Raw genomic sequence first — 16478 nt, forward strand, 5'->3', positions numbered from 1 at the left:
TGAAGTTATAAGTGAAAATGCAGTTTATAAACAGCACCTGTTTACATGTAACATGTATGTCAAAGACATGTGCTTAGCTATTACTCGCTATAATTTTTGTCTGTGAGTAAAAAAAAAATAGGCTGGTTGCATTATTCTCTTTGAGAGCTTTCCAACGGCATATGACACATGGCTATTTGATCAGTTTGATGTCTTAAAGTTTTTTAAAAATGTTATACTATCTGGGCATTTTGTTGATACATTTGTCTTGGATATAAGGGCCGGATCTCTAAAAACCTGAGTATGTAATAATGTTTGGCAAGACACTCATGCATTTAAGGGTAATTTAGCTTTCCTAACATTTAATCCTTATTTTACAATTACACGTTTTTGCTGCTTCCTTCTATCCGTATCGTAAGATGGTAAGGATTTTACTGTCATGTTAAAGCATTTGTTTTTTAGCAGTGAGTGTGTGATTGATCGCTAACTCTTAATAATATTCCACAGAGCAGCCAAGCAAGCACAGATGAAAGTGTGATTCAGTGCAGATCTTGCTGACACATCTGAAATCTGATCTGTTGACTTGGAAAAATGCCATTTTTAATGATTGTGGCAATTAATTTCTCTCATGATAGAAATGCACCCTCTAACTCTCTCTCTCTCTCTCTCTCTCTCTCTCTCTCTCTCTCTCTCTCTCGCGCTCTCTTGCTCTCAGGTTAACGGGAGATAATTACTCTGTTCAGGTCAATCTGAGTGATTATCTAGATATACTGTGTCCCCACTATCCTGCCGGCCACCCGTCGGCTGTCCCCATCGAGACACTGGCACTCTACCTGGTGGCCGAGGACCAGTTCAGAGGCTGTGTGGAGACTAAAGAGGCCATTAAGAGATGGGAGTGTAACCAGCCCTACGCTCCCTATGGCCCTGTCAGATTCTCTGAAAAGATCCTGCGCTTCACACCATTCTCTCTGGGCTTTGAATTCCTGCCTGGACATCATTACTTCTATAGCTGTAAGTGAGCAGGAGCTGGGGTGTGCTTTTGTGTTTGTGCATGTGTGTCATCACATATTTTTTTTGGTGGGGTGGGAGGGGCTTTATATGAATATTTATGAGAGATACTTCTTATCTTGCATATGGTTCCACCATCTCTGCTCTGCTCTTCTATCAATGACTTCAACCAGGGATAGTTCACCCAAAAATTTAAATTCTGTCATCATTTACTCACCCTCATGCCATCCCAGATGTGTGTGACTTTCTGTCTTCAGCAGAACACAAACGAAGATTTTTAAAAGAATATCTCAGCTCTTTAGGTCTATTCAATGCAAGTGTATGGTGTCCAGAAATTTGAAGGTCCAAAAACCATATAAAGGCAGCATAAAATAATCCATAAATCTACAGTGGCTAAATCTATATTTACAGAAGCGATATGATAGGTGTGGGTGAGAAACAGATAAATATTTAAGTCCTTTTTTACTATAAATTTTCCCTGCCCAGTAGGTGGCGATATGCACAAAGAATGTGAGTCGCCAAAAACAAAAGAAGAATATGTAAGTGAATGTGAAAGTGGAGATTTATATAAAAAATGGCTCAAATAATTATCTTTTTTTCACCCACACCTATCATATCGCTTCAGAAGACATGGATTTAACAACTGGATTACTTTTATGCTGCCTTTGTGTTTTTTGGAACTTCAAAGTTTTTAATCACCATTCACTTGCATTGTATGGACCTACAGAGCTGAAATATTCGTCTAAAAATCTTTTTCTGTGATTTGCAGAAGAAATAAAATCAAACACATCTAGGATGTAAATTATGAAATAATTTTTATTTTTGGGTGAACTATTTGAACTATAAATATTATAATATTTTATAATACAAATTATGTATGATATATGTATATCATAATAATAATAATAGCTATTTGTGATCAATCTCATGATTTTCAGTTTAAAAAAGGGAAATAAAATTGTAAGTTAAATAATTTTCAGCAGAAGCTGAATATAAATTATGTGTTAAATGATTAGTCTTTTTTTACCCTCAACATCAAATTTTATGTTGTTTGAAGGTGACCTTAATAATATTATATATAATTAATAATGTTAAATGATGGGGCCTGGGTAGCTCAGCGAGTATTGATGCTGACTACCACCCCTGGAGTCACGAGTTCGAATCCAGGGTGTGCTGAGTGACTCCAGCCAGGTCTCCTAAGCAACCAAATTGGCCCGGTTGCTAGGGAGGGTAGAGTCACATGGGGTAACCTCCTCGTGGTCGCTATAATGTGGTTCTCGCTCTCAGTGGGGTGTGTGGTGAGTTGCGCATGGATGCCGCGGAGAATAGCGTGAAGCCTCCATGCGCGCTGTGTCTCCATGGTAACGCGCTCAACAAGCCACGTGATAAAATGTGTGGATTGAAGGTCTCAGACACGGAGGCAACTGAGATTCGTCCTCCACTACCTGGATTGAGGCGAGTCTCTATGCCAACACGAAGGCTTAGAGCACATTGGGAATTGGGCATTCCAAATTGGGGAGAAAAATGATATCCAGTACAATATGAGTTAAAAAGAAACAAGGTACTTGAGCCCTTTTGATGTTACATAAGACAAAAAAAGTTAGGAAAACACTGCTCTACATGAAGCTTTAAAAGGAAGGAAAGATGGTCTGTGGCCATAAAATTAGTTTTTTGCAGCTTTGGTTTCAGGCCAAAGCTCTTCAATACCCTCCTGTTGTTTTCTCTGTAACTCTCTCTCCCTCCCTTTATCACTTTATGTATCATAAGAGGGTTTAGAAAAGCACACAATCTAAAAGAGAGTAGTTATAAAACCCTGAATGTAATGGGTGAAGAGCATGAGGGCACAAAGAGGAGAAAGGGAAAAGAATCAATTTAGGAACACAAAGTAAGCGAAGACAGTGAGTTTTGGGCATTGAGGTCTGTAGAGGAGGGAGAGAGATGGTAGTCAAAAGGGAGAAAAACGAAGAGGAGGAAAGAGTCTGCTTGAAAAGGAAGAGTGGCACAACAAAGGGCAGAGAGAGGCTGGGAAAAAGAGAGGAAGAGACAGAAAGGGGGGAAAGTATCTTTACATAAATTACGGTGGTGGTGACAAGGACAATAGAGCATTGTTCAAGCATAAGAGTGTATGCACATAGCCATTGTCAAACTTCACAAACCCACCCCTATCCTCATAGTGTGCTTGTGTGTGTGATTGTGATTGTCTGTTCACTTCAAAGATAGTGTAACAATGTGTCTGTCTTTCTAATTGTTTAAGATTGATCCTGGATCCAAAACAAGGGATCAGTGTGTCCAATCTAAATTTGTGTGATGTGTCTTTGTGTCTGTGGGTACGTGTGTGTGTTTACTTCGCTGTACTTTGGGGACAAATTTGTCCCTAGAAGTTGGCTAAATATGACAAAAACTCCCTTTTAATTAAAAAAATGCAAAAAGTTTTCTATTAAGGGTAAGGTTATGGTTTTGGTTAGTCTAAATCGGGAGAGCTTTTTTCTCAGGTTTATTTTTGAAAGTCAATTTCTGTATACAGTGACCACTTACCTTAAAGTCTTGGCTACAAAAAAGCTATTAAACATTTTTGCCCTGGAATTCAGTTTTGACTAATACATTTAACTGAATACACGTTGAACGTGTGTAAAACGTGTAAAAAGTAAAACAATTATTAAGGCACAAAACAATTCATGAAACTACTTTAAAAAAAGGGTCACGTAAGAAATATCAAATCATTGTTTTGACGAACAAATATTGTAATTGATAAATTGTATTAATTTAAGACATTTAAAATACATGTGACATCCTGCCCTGGTAAAAATGTGACAACATGACTTGACTTTCATGAAAAATACCTTTGTCCTAAGATAACATTTAAATCTTTTTGGTAAAATTCTGCCTTCACAATATAGCTGACTCTTGCCCTAATGTATGCCAGTGTGGTTCAATTATTTTCTCTTGTTTACCCAAGAGCTATAAAAAAAAATATATCGACAGTCAAAATTTACTTTGGAAGGTTGAATTCACAAAAATTCTGTTTTTAACTTATTGACTGAAACCAACATACAAAACCTTTGCTAATATACGTGTGTGTATATATATATATATATATATATATGTATATGCAATTGGACTTTTGACTACAAATCTTATAGTTACTGAGATATAGCTTTTGTGAAAACTTCCCTGTGTGACAACCAGCCCCAGTCTCCCCTATAATTGTAATTATAATTAGCTTTTAAATATATATATATATATATACACACACACACTCTTAAAGGGATAGTTCACCCAAAAATGACAATTCAGTCATTGTTTACTCACCCTTGTGTTGTTATAACCCCATATGACTTTCTTTCTTTTTCTTAACACAAGGGGAGAAATTGTGAAAAAAATAAATGTTTCTCAGTGATGTCATACAATGGCAGTTTATGGTGACTACCTCTTCAAGCATCAAAAGGACACAAAAGTATAATTCAGAAGTCTAATAAATTATTCCATGAGACTCAAGTATACGGTAAGATTTGGTGAGAAACAAACCGAAATCGAATGTATTATTTCATAAAAATATTAACTGACCGTTATTCTCCTGTGCTTTTATTCTTATGAGTCTGCAGCTCTTTGCATGAGAGTAACAGTAGTTATGCAGCATGTGCGAGATGGGGCATTCAACCAAAAACTTGTTTTGTTTCGCTTCAGCAGATCCACCAGTGATATTAACAACAGAAAACACAACATAGCTGCACACTAACCAGAGAACAGAACTTAGAGTTTGTAGCGGAAGAATAGATACATTTCAATGTCCAGCCTTATTTGTTTTAACTGGAGTCCTCCATCAAACAGAGAGATGGGGCTGAAAGTAGCTACAGTCACACATGTCCTACTCAGACACAAAATTACATGCAATAAAAGTTAGCTTTTCTACACTGCCTGGCCACAAATAAAGTCGCCATTTGGATTTAAATAAGCAGATACTTAAGAGCCTATGGTTGGATCATTATTGCAGTGATTAATATGTTTCAGCTGGCAACAATTCTTTTAACCCTAACTGATGCAGTGTGTAGCTTCTCATTTCTTAAACAACCATGACGGAAGACGTATCCCATTGTCATAGAAAAGATATTACTGTGTTTCAGAAAGGGCAAATTATTGGCCTGCATCAAGCAAAGATTGCTGAAATCACTGGAATTGGGTTAAGAACAGTCCAGCGCATTATTAAAACCTGGAAGGATAGTGGTGAACCGACAGCTTCGCTGAAGAAATGTGGTCGGAAAAAAATCTTGAATGATCGTGATCGGAGATCACTAAAACGATTGAAGTCACATCCTAAAAAAACTACAGTAGAACTTACGGCTATGTTTAATAGTGAACGTAAGAGCATTTCCACATGCACAATGCAACGGGAATTTACAGGATTGGGACTAAACAGCCATGTCACCACAATAAAGCCACTTGTTAGTGAGGCTAATTAGAAAAAACGACTTCAGTTTGCTAGGGATCATAAAGATTGGACTGTGGAGCAATGAAAAAAGGTCATGTGGTCTGATGAGTCCAGATTTACCCTATTCCAAAGCGATAGGTGTTTCAGGGTAAGAAGGGAAGCACATGAAGCGATGCACCCGTCATGCATAGTGCCCACTGTACAAGCCTCTGTAGGCAGTGTTATGATCTGGGGTTGCTTCAGTTGGTCAGGTCTAGGCCCAGCAATGTTACGCAGCAATAAAATGAATCACTTGAATGTACTGAATGACCAGGTTATCCCATCAATGGATTTTTTCTTCCCTGATGGCACGGGCATATTCCAGGATGACAACGCAAAGATTCATCAGGCTCAAATTTTGAAAGAGTGGTTGAGGGAGCATGAGGAATCATTTTCACACATGAATTGGCCACTACAGAGTCCTGACCTTAACCCCATTGAAAGTCTTTGGGATGTGCTGGAGAAGACTTTACGGAGTGGTTCGACTCTCCTGTCAACAATACAAGACCGCGGCCAAAAATTAATGCAACTCCGGACAGAAATAAATGTTGTGACGTTGCATAAGGTTGTCGAAACAATGCCACTACAAATGTGCGCCGTAATCAAAGCTAAAGGCAGTCCAACAAAATATTAGAGTATGCCACTTTTTTTTGGCCAGGTACGTTAATCAGTGTTTTTTGTCCTAAGCAGCTGCGATGAGCAAAGGGACATTCTGTTGATCGATTGTTTCTATATTTGGCATTGCGCTCTGTAACCCCATCTGCTATGCAGGGCCGTAGCAAGGTATTCTGGGCCCCCTGACTGTATATTGTTCAGGGCCTCTTTCCTACTAAAAAAAAAACAAAAAAAGATTAGAATTTGTTGCGGGCCCCCTAGAATCATTACCACCTCCACCCCACTAGCTACAGCCCAGCCGCTATGAACTGGCACCGGTCCAAAATGCTATGCATGGTGCGAGGCGATTATCTGTGTTCCGCAACTGTTTTCTGGTTCATGAATAAGGTATATAAGGACTATGTTATATGCGTATAGGGAGCAGCGGTACTGGTACCTTCACCCTCCACACTTTAAAATGCATCTATTCTTCCACTACAAATTCTTCAGACATGGTGGACCTGTTGAAGCGAAACAAAATGAGTTTTTGCTTGAACTCCCCATCGCGCGTGTGCTGCGTAACTACTGTTGCTCTCGTGCAAAGAACTGCAGACTCATGAACACGCACAAGAGAATACAATTTTCTCTAAATAATACATTAGATTTCGGTTTGTTTTGCACTAAAACTTATCTTATGCTTTCATAACATTCATGAGACTTTTGTGTTCTTTTGAAGCTTGAATATGTAGTCACCATAAACTGCCATTCTATGACATCCCTGCGTTTTGACCCAGAATTTTTTCATAATTTCTCTCTTTGTGTTAAGAAAAAGAAAGAAAGTCATATGGGGTTATAACAACACAGGGGTGAGTAAACAATGGCTGAATTTAAATTTTTTGGTGAACTAATCATTGTAGTATTCCCTCATTTAGATAGGTGTGTGTGTGTGTGTGTGTGTGGGTGTGTGGACCCATGAGAATTTTTGCATTTTTAGATATTCAATAAGTCATTATTTAGCATGATTATTAAGCCATTTTCCTCAGCTGGTCCCCACAATATTGGTGATTTCAGGTTTTACTATCCTTGTGGGACATTTGGTCCCCAACACATGCCTCATATAAAGACATCACCCACTCACACAGACATGTACCGACACACACACATAGCCTGGCTGGAGTCAGCCATTCTCATTATCGTCAATGTGAAATTACTGCGCATGCTAAATGGATGTATCTGCGGTTGTTGGACGTTCGGTTAAAAGCCTCTCTACCAGATGAATATGGCTGCCACTGTGGTGTGTTACTGAAATGGCTGATATAGATTTATGGTTATGATTAAACGTGGAGCCAGGGCTGCTTTTTAAAATGGCAGAGTCGCTCAGGCCTGAATTTAAGCGTCTCTAACTCAGATCTTCTGTTCTGATTCTGGGAAAAGAACTCATGATGGTTTAATATAGTGTCCATAACGTGGGCTGCTGCTAACGTGGTATGCATGTACACTACCGGTCAAAAGTTTTGAAACACTTGACTGAAATGTTTCTCATGATCTTAAAAATCTTTTGATCTGAAGACGTATGCTTAAATGTTTGAAATTAGTTTTGTAGACAAAAATATAATTGTGCCAACATATTAATTTATTTCATTATAAAACTAAAATGTAATTAAAAAAAAAAAAAAAAAAAGTTTTTGAAATTGATGACTTGGACCAAATAATAAAGAAAAGCAGCCAATAAGTGCCCAACATAGATGGGAACTCCATCAATACTGTTTAAAATGCATCCCAGGGTGATACCTCAAGAAGTTGGTTGAGAAAATGTCAAGAGTACATTTCTGCAAATTCTAGGTGAAGGGTGACTACTTTGAAGATACTAAAATATAACACAGTTTTGATTTATTTTGGATTTTGTTTAGTCACAACATAATTCCCATAGTTCCATTTATGTTATTCCATAGTTTTGATGACTTTACTATTATTCTAAAATGTGAAGAAAAAAAAATTATAATAAAGAATGAGTATGTTTTTCAAAACTTTTGACCGGTAGTGTATATAAACGATCTGCATTTAGAACACACATGGTTTTATGGCATTTACATGCATAAAGTCTGTGTGTTTGTGTGCGTGCATAGGTGCAGTTAAGACTTACCCTTATTCTTTAATGGGATAGTTCACTCAAAAATGTTGTTCTGAACGTATGACCTGTATGTAAAGATGTTAAGCAAAATGTTAGCCTCAGTCACGATTTACTTTCATTGCATCTTTTTTCCAAACAATGAAAGCGAATGGTGACCGAGACTAACCCTGTGTCTAAATGTTGGAGAGTTAAGCATTTATCCATGTTTCCATTGATCATGGTATAAATAATGGGGGGTTGTACTTGCTTGTTTTGATTATTTGGGGGGGGGGGGAGTCATTAATAGAGAGTGCTTTCATTTATTTAGATCTTATTTTATGTTATCGACAGTTACCGTCAATTGTGTGCTGAAAACATACAATTTAAAGAGACTGACCTTGAACCTGCTTCGTTGTCTCCTGACTCCTCCATTGCACACGAATGCAACTTATCACAGTGTACTTTTCCATAACAAAAAAGTAGATACTTTAGGGGATAGTATAAGTCGGCGAATCGAGACATGGGAGTATCACTTGGGAATATCAACAAGCTACCAATTATAGTTACAAGAAATGCCTCCCTCTGAAATATTATCTACTGGTGTCACTGTTGGACAGCAATGGGTGCTTTACACACTATTCTCACATTTTGTAATATTTGTTTTTTGTTTTATTTCTGTACTGCCAATTATTCTCTCATACAAGTGTCTTCGAGAAGGCACTATCTCCCTTGCCTCCTCAGGTGAAATGCCCCTGACTGAAATGGGCTGGAGGATATCAGTTGCCTACTAGGAAACTTTATTTTCGTGCACCACCAAACCACTAGCTCTGCTACAGGAGTTTATTATGTTCAAATACTACCCCTGATTGTGGACCAGATTGACTCGGAAATGCCAAGTACAAAAATGTTAATCCTAGTCCAACTTTACAGGAACAATTAGCTGCTAGTACTAAAGAAATGTGCATTTACACCTTTGTAAGATTTCAACAACTAGTTATTTATTTGGGAGATTTTCTGCATATTATCTTTGCCGCATTAAATGTATTTAACATATCAACTGTAGCAATCAATTCCCATATGACATTTATTCTATGCTAGCATGTAATTTAAAGGATATTGGATTGCTCTGCTGTAATGAATATCGTGATATGCTGTAAACTGACTACCTAAAAGGCTTACAAAATTAGATAACATTTAATTTACATTAGTGTGCAGAGCAGAAGTTTAAAGGGATAGTTCCCCCCATCGTCATTTACTCAACCTTATGTTGTTTTCAAACCTGAATGACTTTATTTCTTCCGTCGAACACCGAAGGATTTGTTGGGCAGAATAAAAACCTTAGTCACCAATCACTTTCATTGCATGGAAAAAAAGATGTAATGAAAGTGAATGGTGGTTGAGGCTGTCTTTTTGTCTAACATCTACTTTTGTGAATATATTGGTTTGGAACAACATGAAGGGTGAGAATGGGTGAGGATGATACCGAGACTCACACAACATCATGGAAAACTTTACAGTCACGTGCATTTCATACATTCTTTACTCGTTGATTTTGGTGCAGATCAGATGAAGGGTAGCGTTGATAGTGATGCCATTACAAACCATAAAATTAGCCTCTGAAGGGCACTTTGAAGGGAGAACAATCATAATAGCCATGCTGTAAGATCGCTTCAAACAGAATTTCCAATAAAAATTACTTAAAAGTTGAGCTCCACACATTTCAGCCCTCAAAAACTCTCACAGTGGATGGTAAAGTCTTTTAAGGGAATAGTCTATAGGGACAATCACTTCTGAATGAAACGTACATGTGTTATTGCTTTTGTTCTCTGCTTTTTGTTGCGTTCGACTTCTGGGTTAATACACATCATGCGGTACCTCTGTTTCTCGGACCATGTGCATAATGCCAAGGCCTATTGCGGTCAATTGGCATGTATACATGCTGGACGGATTTGATCTACAGTGGCATTATCTAGGTCTGTTAGTTTGATTTTGCAAAAACTGGACTGGCATGATTTCGGTCAGACTAACACGTTTACATGATATTTTAAAAAGACAAATTATTGCTTTATTCCTGCTGAAATCAAACTTTTAACATAAACTCACTCAGTGATGACAGATTTTTAATTTTTGGTAAAACAACCCTTTTAATGTAATATCATTAGATGTCCAAAAGTTATTCATAATCATACCTCAGGTCAACTTCTCTGGAGTTGAGGAAATGTTTTGTCCGTGTCTGAGCAGTTTAATGTAACTATGATATGGAATTTTCTCTAAAATGAATATGCGAATATGCCTGGATCAAACCTGTTAGACAGAGATGGGCTGAAAGAAAATATGGCCTCCAGGTATGTAAATAATGTTGTAATAGTATAATCATGCAAGTTTATGAAGTGTGAATATTTGCACAAGCTTGAATGACTGCATCATAGTGTCCATCATTTGTGGAATGATGTCCTGCCAAGCTCAGCATTATGAAGACTGTTATGGCTCCTGCTCGTGCTAATGGATTAGCCATTCCATCAGAGTCAAGCAGTCTTTTTATGGCCTTGGGTTTTATGTGCTGTGTGAGTGTGTATGCGTGCATTTATGAGTGAGCAGTTATAAGCATCGATTTGGTGGCAACAAATTTAGATTCCTCTTTCTCAGCGTCAAAGACATCGGTCTCCAATTTTGCTCTCTTTCTCATTCCAGCACTATCCGCAGATGATGGACCCCCCCTCCCCTGTATGAAGCTACGAGTCACTGTGTGCTGTCTGCCTGGTAAGTACCCCCCTTTCTTCATCACTTTTTTTTCATCCACACTTTTTTCCCTGGCAAAAAAAAAAAAGGCGAAACAACCCCCCCCCCACACACATACCCTCTCACGCACTCAGATATCCCCCTCTCTCTGCACGCAATCTCTCTCTCTACTACCCTCCCTCTTCCTGCCAACCTTCCACAAATTTGTCCTCATCTTCCCATCTTCCCTCTTCTCCTAATGCATTCCCCTTTCACCGGCTCATCATTCTATTTTTTAATCTTTTTTCCCCCTCTGCCTTTGTTTTCAGCCACAATGGTTTTCTCAAATTAAAATAGCAAAGAACCAGGCATGTGTTGTGGTAAACAGCAGCATTCTTTTATTGTTTGTGTTTCTGAAACATAATTGTTTTATTATTATTATTAATTGTCATTATATTATATTTTATTATTATTATTATTATTATTATGTTATTTTTAAAAGAACAAATCATGTTATTTATACTGAAATGGGGATTTTTAAATACCCTTTTCTATATTGTAAGTGCTAAATATTAGTCTAAAATAATTACAAAATAATAGAGCAAAATGCCAACCTTGGAAATCTAATGGTTGTACAAATTTTAAAAATGTAATATGAACTTGTCTATGTACTTGTCAATATGCCATCACTGTACAAATTGGTAACTTCAGGTTATATTTCTGCCCGATCTAACCCTTAAAAATGTCTTTTGTTTGCGTAACTGAATGTAGTGAGATTGATTTATTCATATTAAGTAACATTTTTGGATTTGAATTAAACCAGTTAATTTAGATTTTACCACATGAAGCAAATTTCTGGCTACCTCACAAACCATATTTCATATTTAAAGGAATATTTCGTGTTCAATACAAGTTAAACTCGGTCAACAGCATTCATCACATGAAGTTGATTACCACAAAACATTATTTCAACCCCTTATTAATATTATTTTTATTTTATTTACTTTTTTTAAGCAAAAATCACTATAGCACTTACAAGTGAATAGAGCCAGTCCATAAACATTAAAACACGCACTGTTACAAAAGTATTGCCACAACAGGTAAACCTATGTATTAACATAATTTTAGTGTAATACAATTAGAGATTTACTGGCATTAATACATTTTACCAGATTACAGGGCTTACCGACGATACAAAAAAGCTGTAATGTTGGATTTAACTTTTACACAGATAAGGTTAGTTATTAAGTGGTTTTATAACACTAAAATTATGTTAGCACATAAAATGTTTACATCTTGTTTCTATACTTTTGAAACGCTGTGTATTTTGACATTTATGGACTGGCCCCATTTACTTCCATCATAAGTTTTTTGTTTTTTTTTTGTTTGTTTTGTTTTTTTGTAAACAAATGAGCGTCGAGTCAATAATTCTGCCAAAAACAAATGCTGTCAATTGAGCCTAACTTAACGAACCCATAACTTTCCTTTTAATTGTAACATAGTATTATTGATTTTATACATAATTTTTGTACCTTGTTGTTGTAAAATTGTATGTGTGAAAGCTTATCTATGTGTGATAATGTGTGTGTCTGTGTGTGTGTGATTAAGTGTGTGTGTGTATGTCCTGTGCATCGAGCAAGGCTGCTCTCAGACCCCTGCAGTTATGTTGACCTTCCGCTCGGCTTGACTGATGCGGGATCAGCAGGGAATGCTGCCCAATAAGAGTGGGAATGGCAGTCCAGTCCGTGAGCCGTCCGACCCAATTCCACCTTCTGCTTCACACTCATGCCCATAAACACACACACCAACTCAGAAGCTGTCTAACTCAATATCCACGTCCTGCCCTGCATGGCCCTAAATCTGCCTCTTGGCCTCTCACAGTCTCCTCAACTTCTCATCGCTCCATTTGTAATAATTCAGTCAGTCCTAATTACGCTGTGAAATGTTTGTTACAGTAAGATGTCCACCAGGCTTGTTTAAAATATTTTGTCATACAGACTGGAACTGGGTCATTCATGTTATGCTGTACATTGTCATGTTCCCATTGTACAGAATGTGTCTTAATATATTGGATAAAATATTAAACTCACAGTTTGTATAGATTGAAATCCTATTAGTTGACGTTTTTATTTTATTTGATTTTTTATCACAATATCACAATTAATTAAACATACAGTAGGAGTGAATTTTAGATAATTTCACTAATTTAGTTGTGCAGATTTTTGTCATATCCTACTAACATTAAAAACTAAAGAAACACATGAAATATTTCTTAATCACCAGGTTTTCCTTTCTCCAATTAAAATGTTTTAAATCACATTTTTAACAGTTTACTTTGATTTGTTTCTTTAATTGGTAATCATTTTGTTTGTTTTTTCCTATGTCTTCAGTCTCACATTCCAGAAATCAGTATGATATTATAAAAATATAATAAAGATGGTTAAAAAAAATCTAGAAAAGTAAGTTCAAGTTGACACCCTCATGTAAGCTAACTCTCCATGAGCAATGACTAACTTTTTCTTTATTTTTACCATGTTAGGCATACTGTTAATGATCTTGCCAAGTTTTCATTATTACAGTCTGGTATACCTTTTTATAGAAATACTTCCTTAAATTACAACACATGTATATGCATTTTTTAAAAGTTACAGAGGCCCAAAAGTACTGCAAAGCAAGAATGACCTATAGAGCACTGTATTTAAATCTTAAGTACTTTTGCTCAGTTAGAATTTGGGTAATTGTTGTCTTTATTCCACATGAAGTAAATTATACAGACACACTCTGTTAAACTCTAAATCTTGAAGCAGTTGTCTTTTAGGAGATGCTTTGCTGCATTCTGGTGTTGTGACCTAAGAAAAATCAGTTCTTTTTTGTGTTTGGAGATTAAAATGTCTTGTGCAATTGATTTGAAATGTTTGCATGTGAAATATCTGTAGCTGAGAATGATCTGAGCTGGATGTGTTGTTTATTTGAAGAATGTATCAGAGCTACCAATGTTTGATAAGAGAAGATGGGAAAAGGGTTCTTCGTTCGTTCTGACTGACAGTTACTTTGTTATCCGTGGTGGATCCTTTAATGAATGCGTGGAATGAAAACTTTTCTTCCTCGACTTTGCACATTTTCCTCTTCTCATGCACATGCTTCAGATGGTCCATTTCTTTATCCTTCTCTCTTTCCCTTTCTGTCTATCTTTTCCCTCTTTTTCTGTTCTCTGACCGAAACTAATCCAGACTAAACTGTAGCATCCCTGCTTTTCCCTTCCTCTGTTTTCTCTCCCTTTCTAGTGTTCAGTCGTTCCTGGAGTGGCACTAATCTCCCCCACTCTGTTTCTTTTAGTCTCTTCCTCTCTTTCCTCAATTTTATGATCTGTCGTTACCAGAGCAAAACTAATCAGAGGCTCATCCACTACACTTTCACTCAGTCCAGTCTTTCTTCAACCCGACCGTTTACTCATTTCTGGCCATCTTCCACTGCATCTATCCCTTATCCTGATATCTGGATATCCTTAGCTAAACTGTATTCTATTTAAAGGGATAGTTTGCTAAAAAATGAAAATTCTGTCATTTATTTACTTACTCTTTTCGTTCCAACCCTGTTAAACATACTTCCTTCTGTGGAACACACAAGGTGAATTTTGAAGAGTCTTTACATACTTCTTTTATATAAAGCAACAGTTCATAGTGACCACGGGCTGTCCGCCTACAAAGGACATAAAGACACTATAAAAGCACCATAAAAAGTAATCCATATGACTTGTATTACATATTATGTGCTATATTAAAGTCTTCTGAAGCCATATACTGTAATAACATTAATTCATCACTCAAGCTATCATATGGCTTCAGAAAAATGGACTACATTAAAATCATATGGTGATTTTATAGTGCTTTACAGCCCGTGGTCACTATGCACTTTCGTTGTATGCAAAAGTTCTGTGAAGATTCTTCTTCAAAATTCTTATATTGTGTTCCACGAGAAAAAATAGCAGTGTAAGATTTTGAAGCAACATTAAGGTTTGTAAATAATTAGAAATAATTAAATTTTTTAGGTGAGCTATTTCTGCATGCTTTCTTTTCTGTTAGCTCAAAAACAGAAAATATTTAATTACTATCTTCTTTTATTATCCTCGTTTGCTTCAACTCTGTTCTAAATATCTCAGCTTACTCCATCACATACTTTCAACCCCTCAATCTTTTCCACATCCTTTCTTCCACATCATTCCAGCACTCTTCCTTAGGTGCTGTTGTCCTCTGATCATTAGTATGTTAAGAAGAATGAAAGGAGAGGTGTATGACAGGAGTTTGCACCAGGGCATGTTTTGTGCAGCTGGTGTTTGTTCCTTCTGGTAATGCTGCAAACTGACTTTGGTTCCTTCCTGTACCTGGTCTTTTATCTGACAGTCTGTGTTCGGCTGAGGGTTCTGTCAGACCCATGAGCATTAGCCTTCAAACCATAGCCATAGCAACAGTGCTTACAGCCACAGCTGAATCCCAGTTGCACGGTGCTAGCAGTAAGATGTATTTAAAGTTTAATTAAGCAGAGATCTGTTTGGTTAGGACATTTAGCCATACTGGCCAGACTCAAAAGAAACATATAAGCCAAGGACAGAACAGAAGATCAGTAATACCAAAGAGAATCATGTCACCACAACAGGAAGGTTGGTTAGTGCTGTGACAGAAGCTTTCTTTTCACTGTCTTGCATGTGAGTAGAGGTATTAAATTGCATGGGCATAGTTAAAGATCTGGTATATAGAAGATGAAGTGAATATAATCCTCATTAAAGACCATGACGGACTCTGCAGCTCATGCAGTGCAACAGTAAAATGATTCCCCCTGAACAGCAGCAGCCTCATGTATGAATGCTCCCCAAAATACATCCCCTCAGTGCACTTATACTGGAGATGGATTTGAACCCTTATATATATTTCTCTCTCTCTCTCTCTCTCTCTCTCTCTCTCTCTCTCTCTCTCTCTCTCTTCTCACTCTCTCTCTATATATATATATATAGTTTTTTTTTTTTTTTTTTTTTTCATTATTTATGATATTATCAGCATAACAATTCAAGTGAAAAGTTAAATGGAAAAATTAACATTTTATAATTGTTTAGTACTTAGTATTTAATGACAGCATGCACTTGAACTGGCATAAAAAACATTTTTTGCAGATTTTCGTAATTCAAATGAACTAAAGCAACACAATTCTAGAACATTTTGTCACAACTTGATTTCATTGCATTCTATCCAATTAAATTTGTAACATTGAGCCCATTTATATGTACGTTCTTAATTTGCTTAATATGCTTATGCTTGGGGGCCTGGGTAGCTCAGCGAGTACTGACGCTGACTACCACCCCTGGAGACGTGAGTTCGAATTCCAGAGTGTGTTGAGTGACTCAAGCCAGGTCTCCTAAGCAAACAAATTGTGCTGGTTGCTAGGGAGGGTAGAGTCACATGGGGTAACCTCCTCGTGGTCGCAATGAGTGGTTCTCGCTCTCAGTGGGGCGCGTGGTAAGTTGTGCATGGACTGCGGAGAAAAGCACGAACCTCCACGTGCTGGGAGTCTCCGCCGTGTCATGCACAGCGAGCCACGTGATAAGATGTGCGG

The 16478-nt window shown here is 37.2% G+C and overlaps 1 protein-coding gene across 1 annotated transcript in view; it reads left to right on the forward strand.

Moving 5' to 3' along the window:
* Nucleotides 1-16478, forward strand: part of LOC127453783 (ephrin-A4-like) — a 93950-nt gene that overhangs the window by 61320 nt on the left and 16152 nt on the right. The window contains exons 2-3 of the mRNA XM_051720481.1: nt 695-990; nt 10848-10916. Of these exons, the coding sequence (XP_051576441.1) occupies nt 695-990; nt 10848-10916 (365 nt within the window). The remainder of the gene's footprint in view (nt 1-694; nt 991-10847; nt 10917-16478) is intronic.

The sequence above is a fragment of the Myxocyprinus asiaticus genome, chromosome 16, assembly GCF_019703515.2.
Source record: "Myxocyprinus asiaticus isolate MX2 ecotype Aquarium Trade chromosome 16, UBuf_Myxa_2, whole genome shotgun sequence".
NCBI lineage: Eukaryota > Metazoa > Chordata > Actinopteri > Cypriniformes > Catostomidae > Myxocyprinus > Myxocyprinus asiaticus.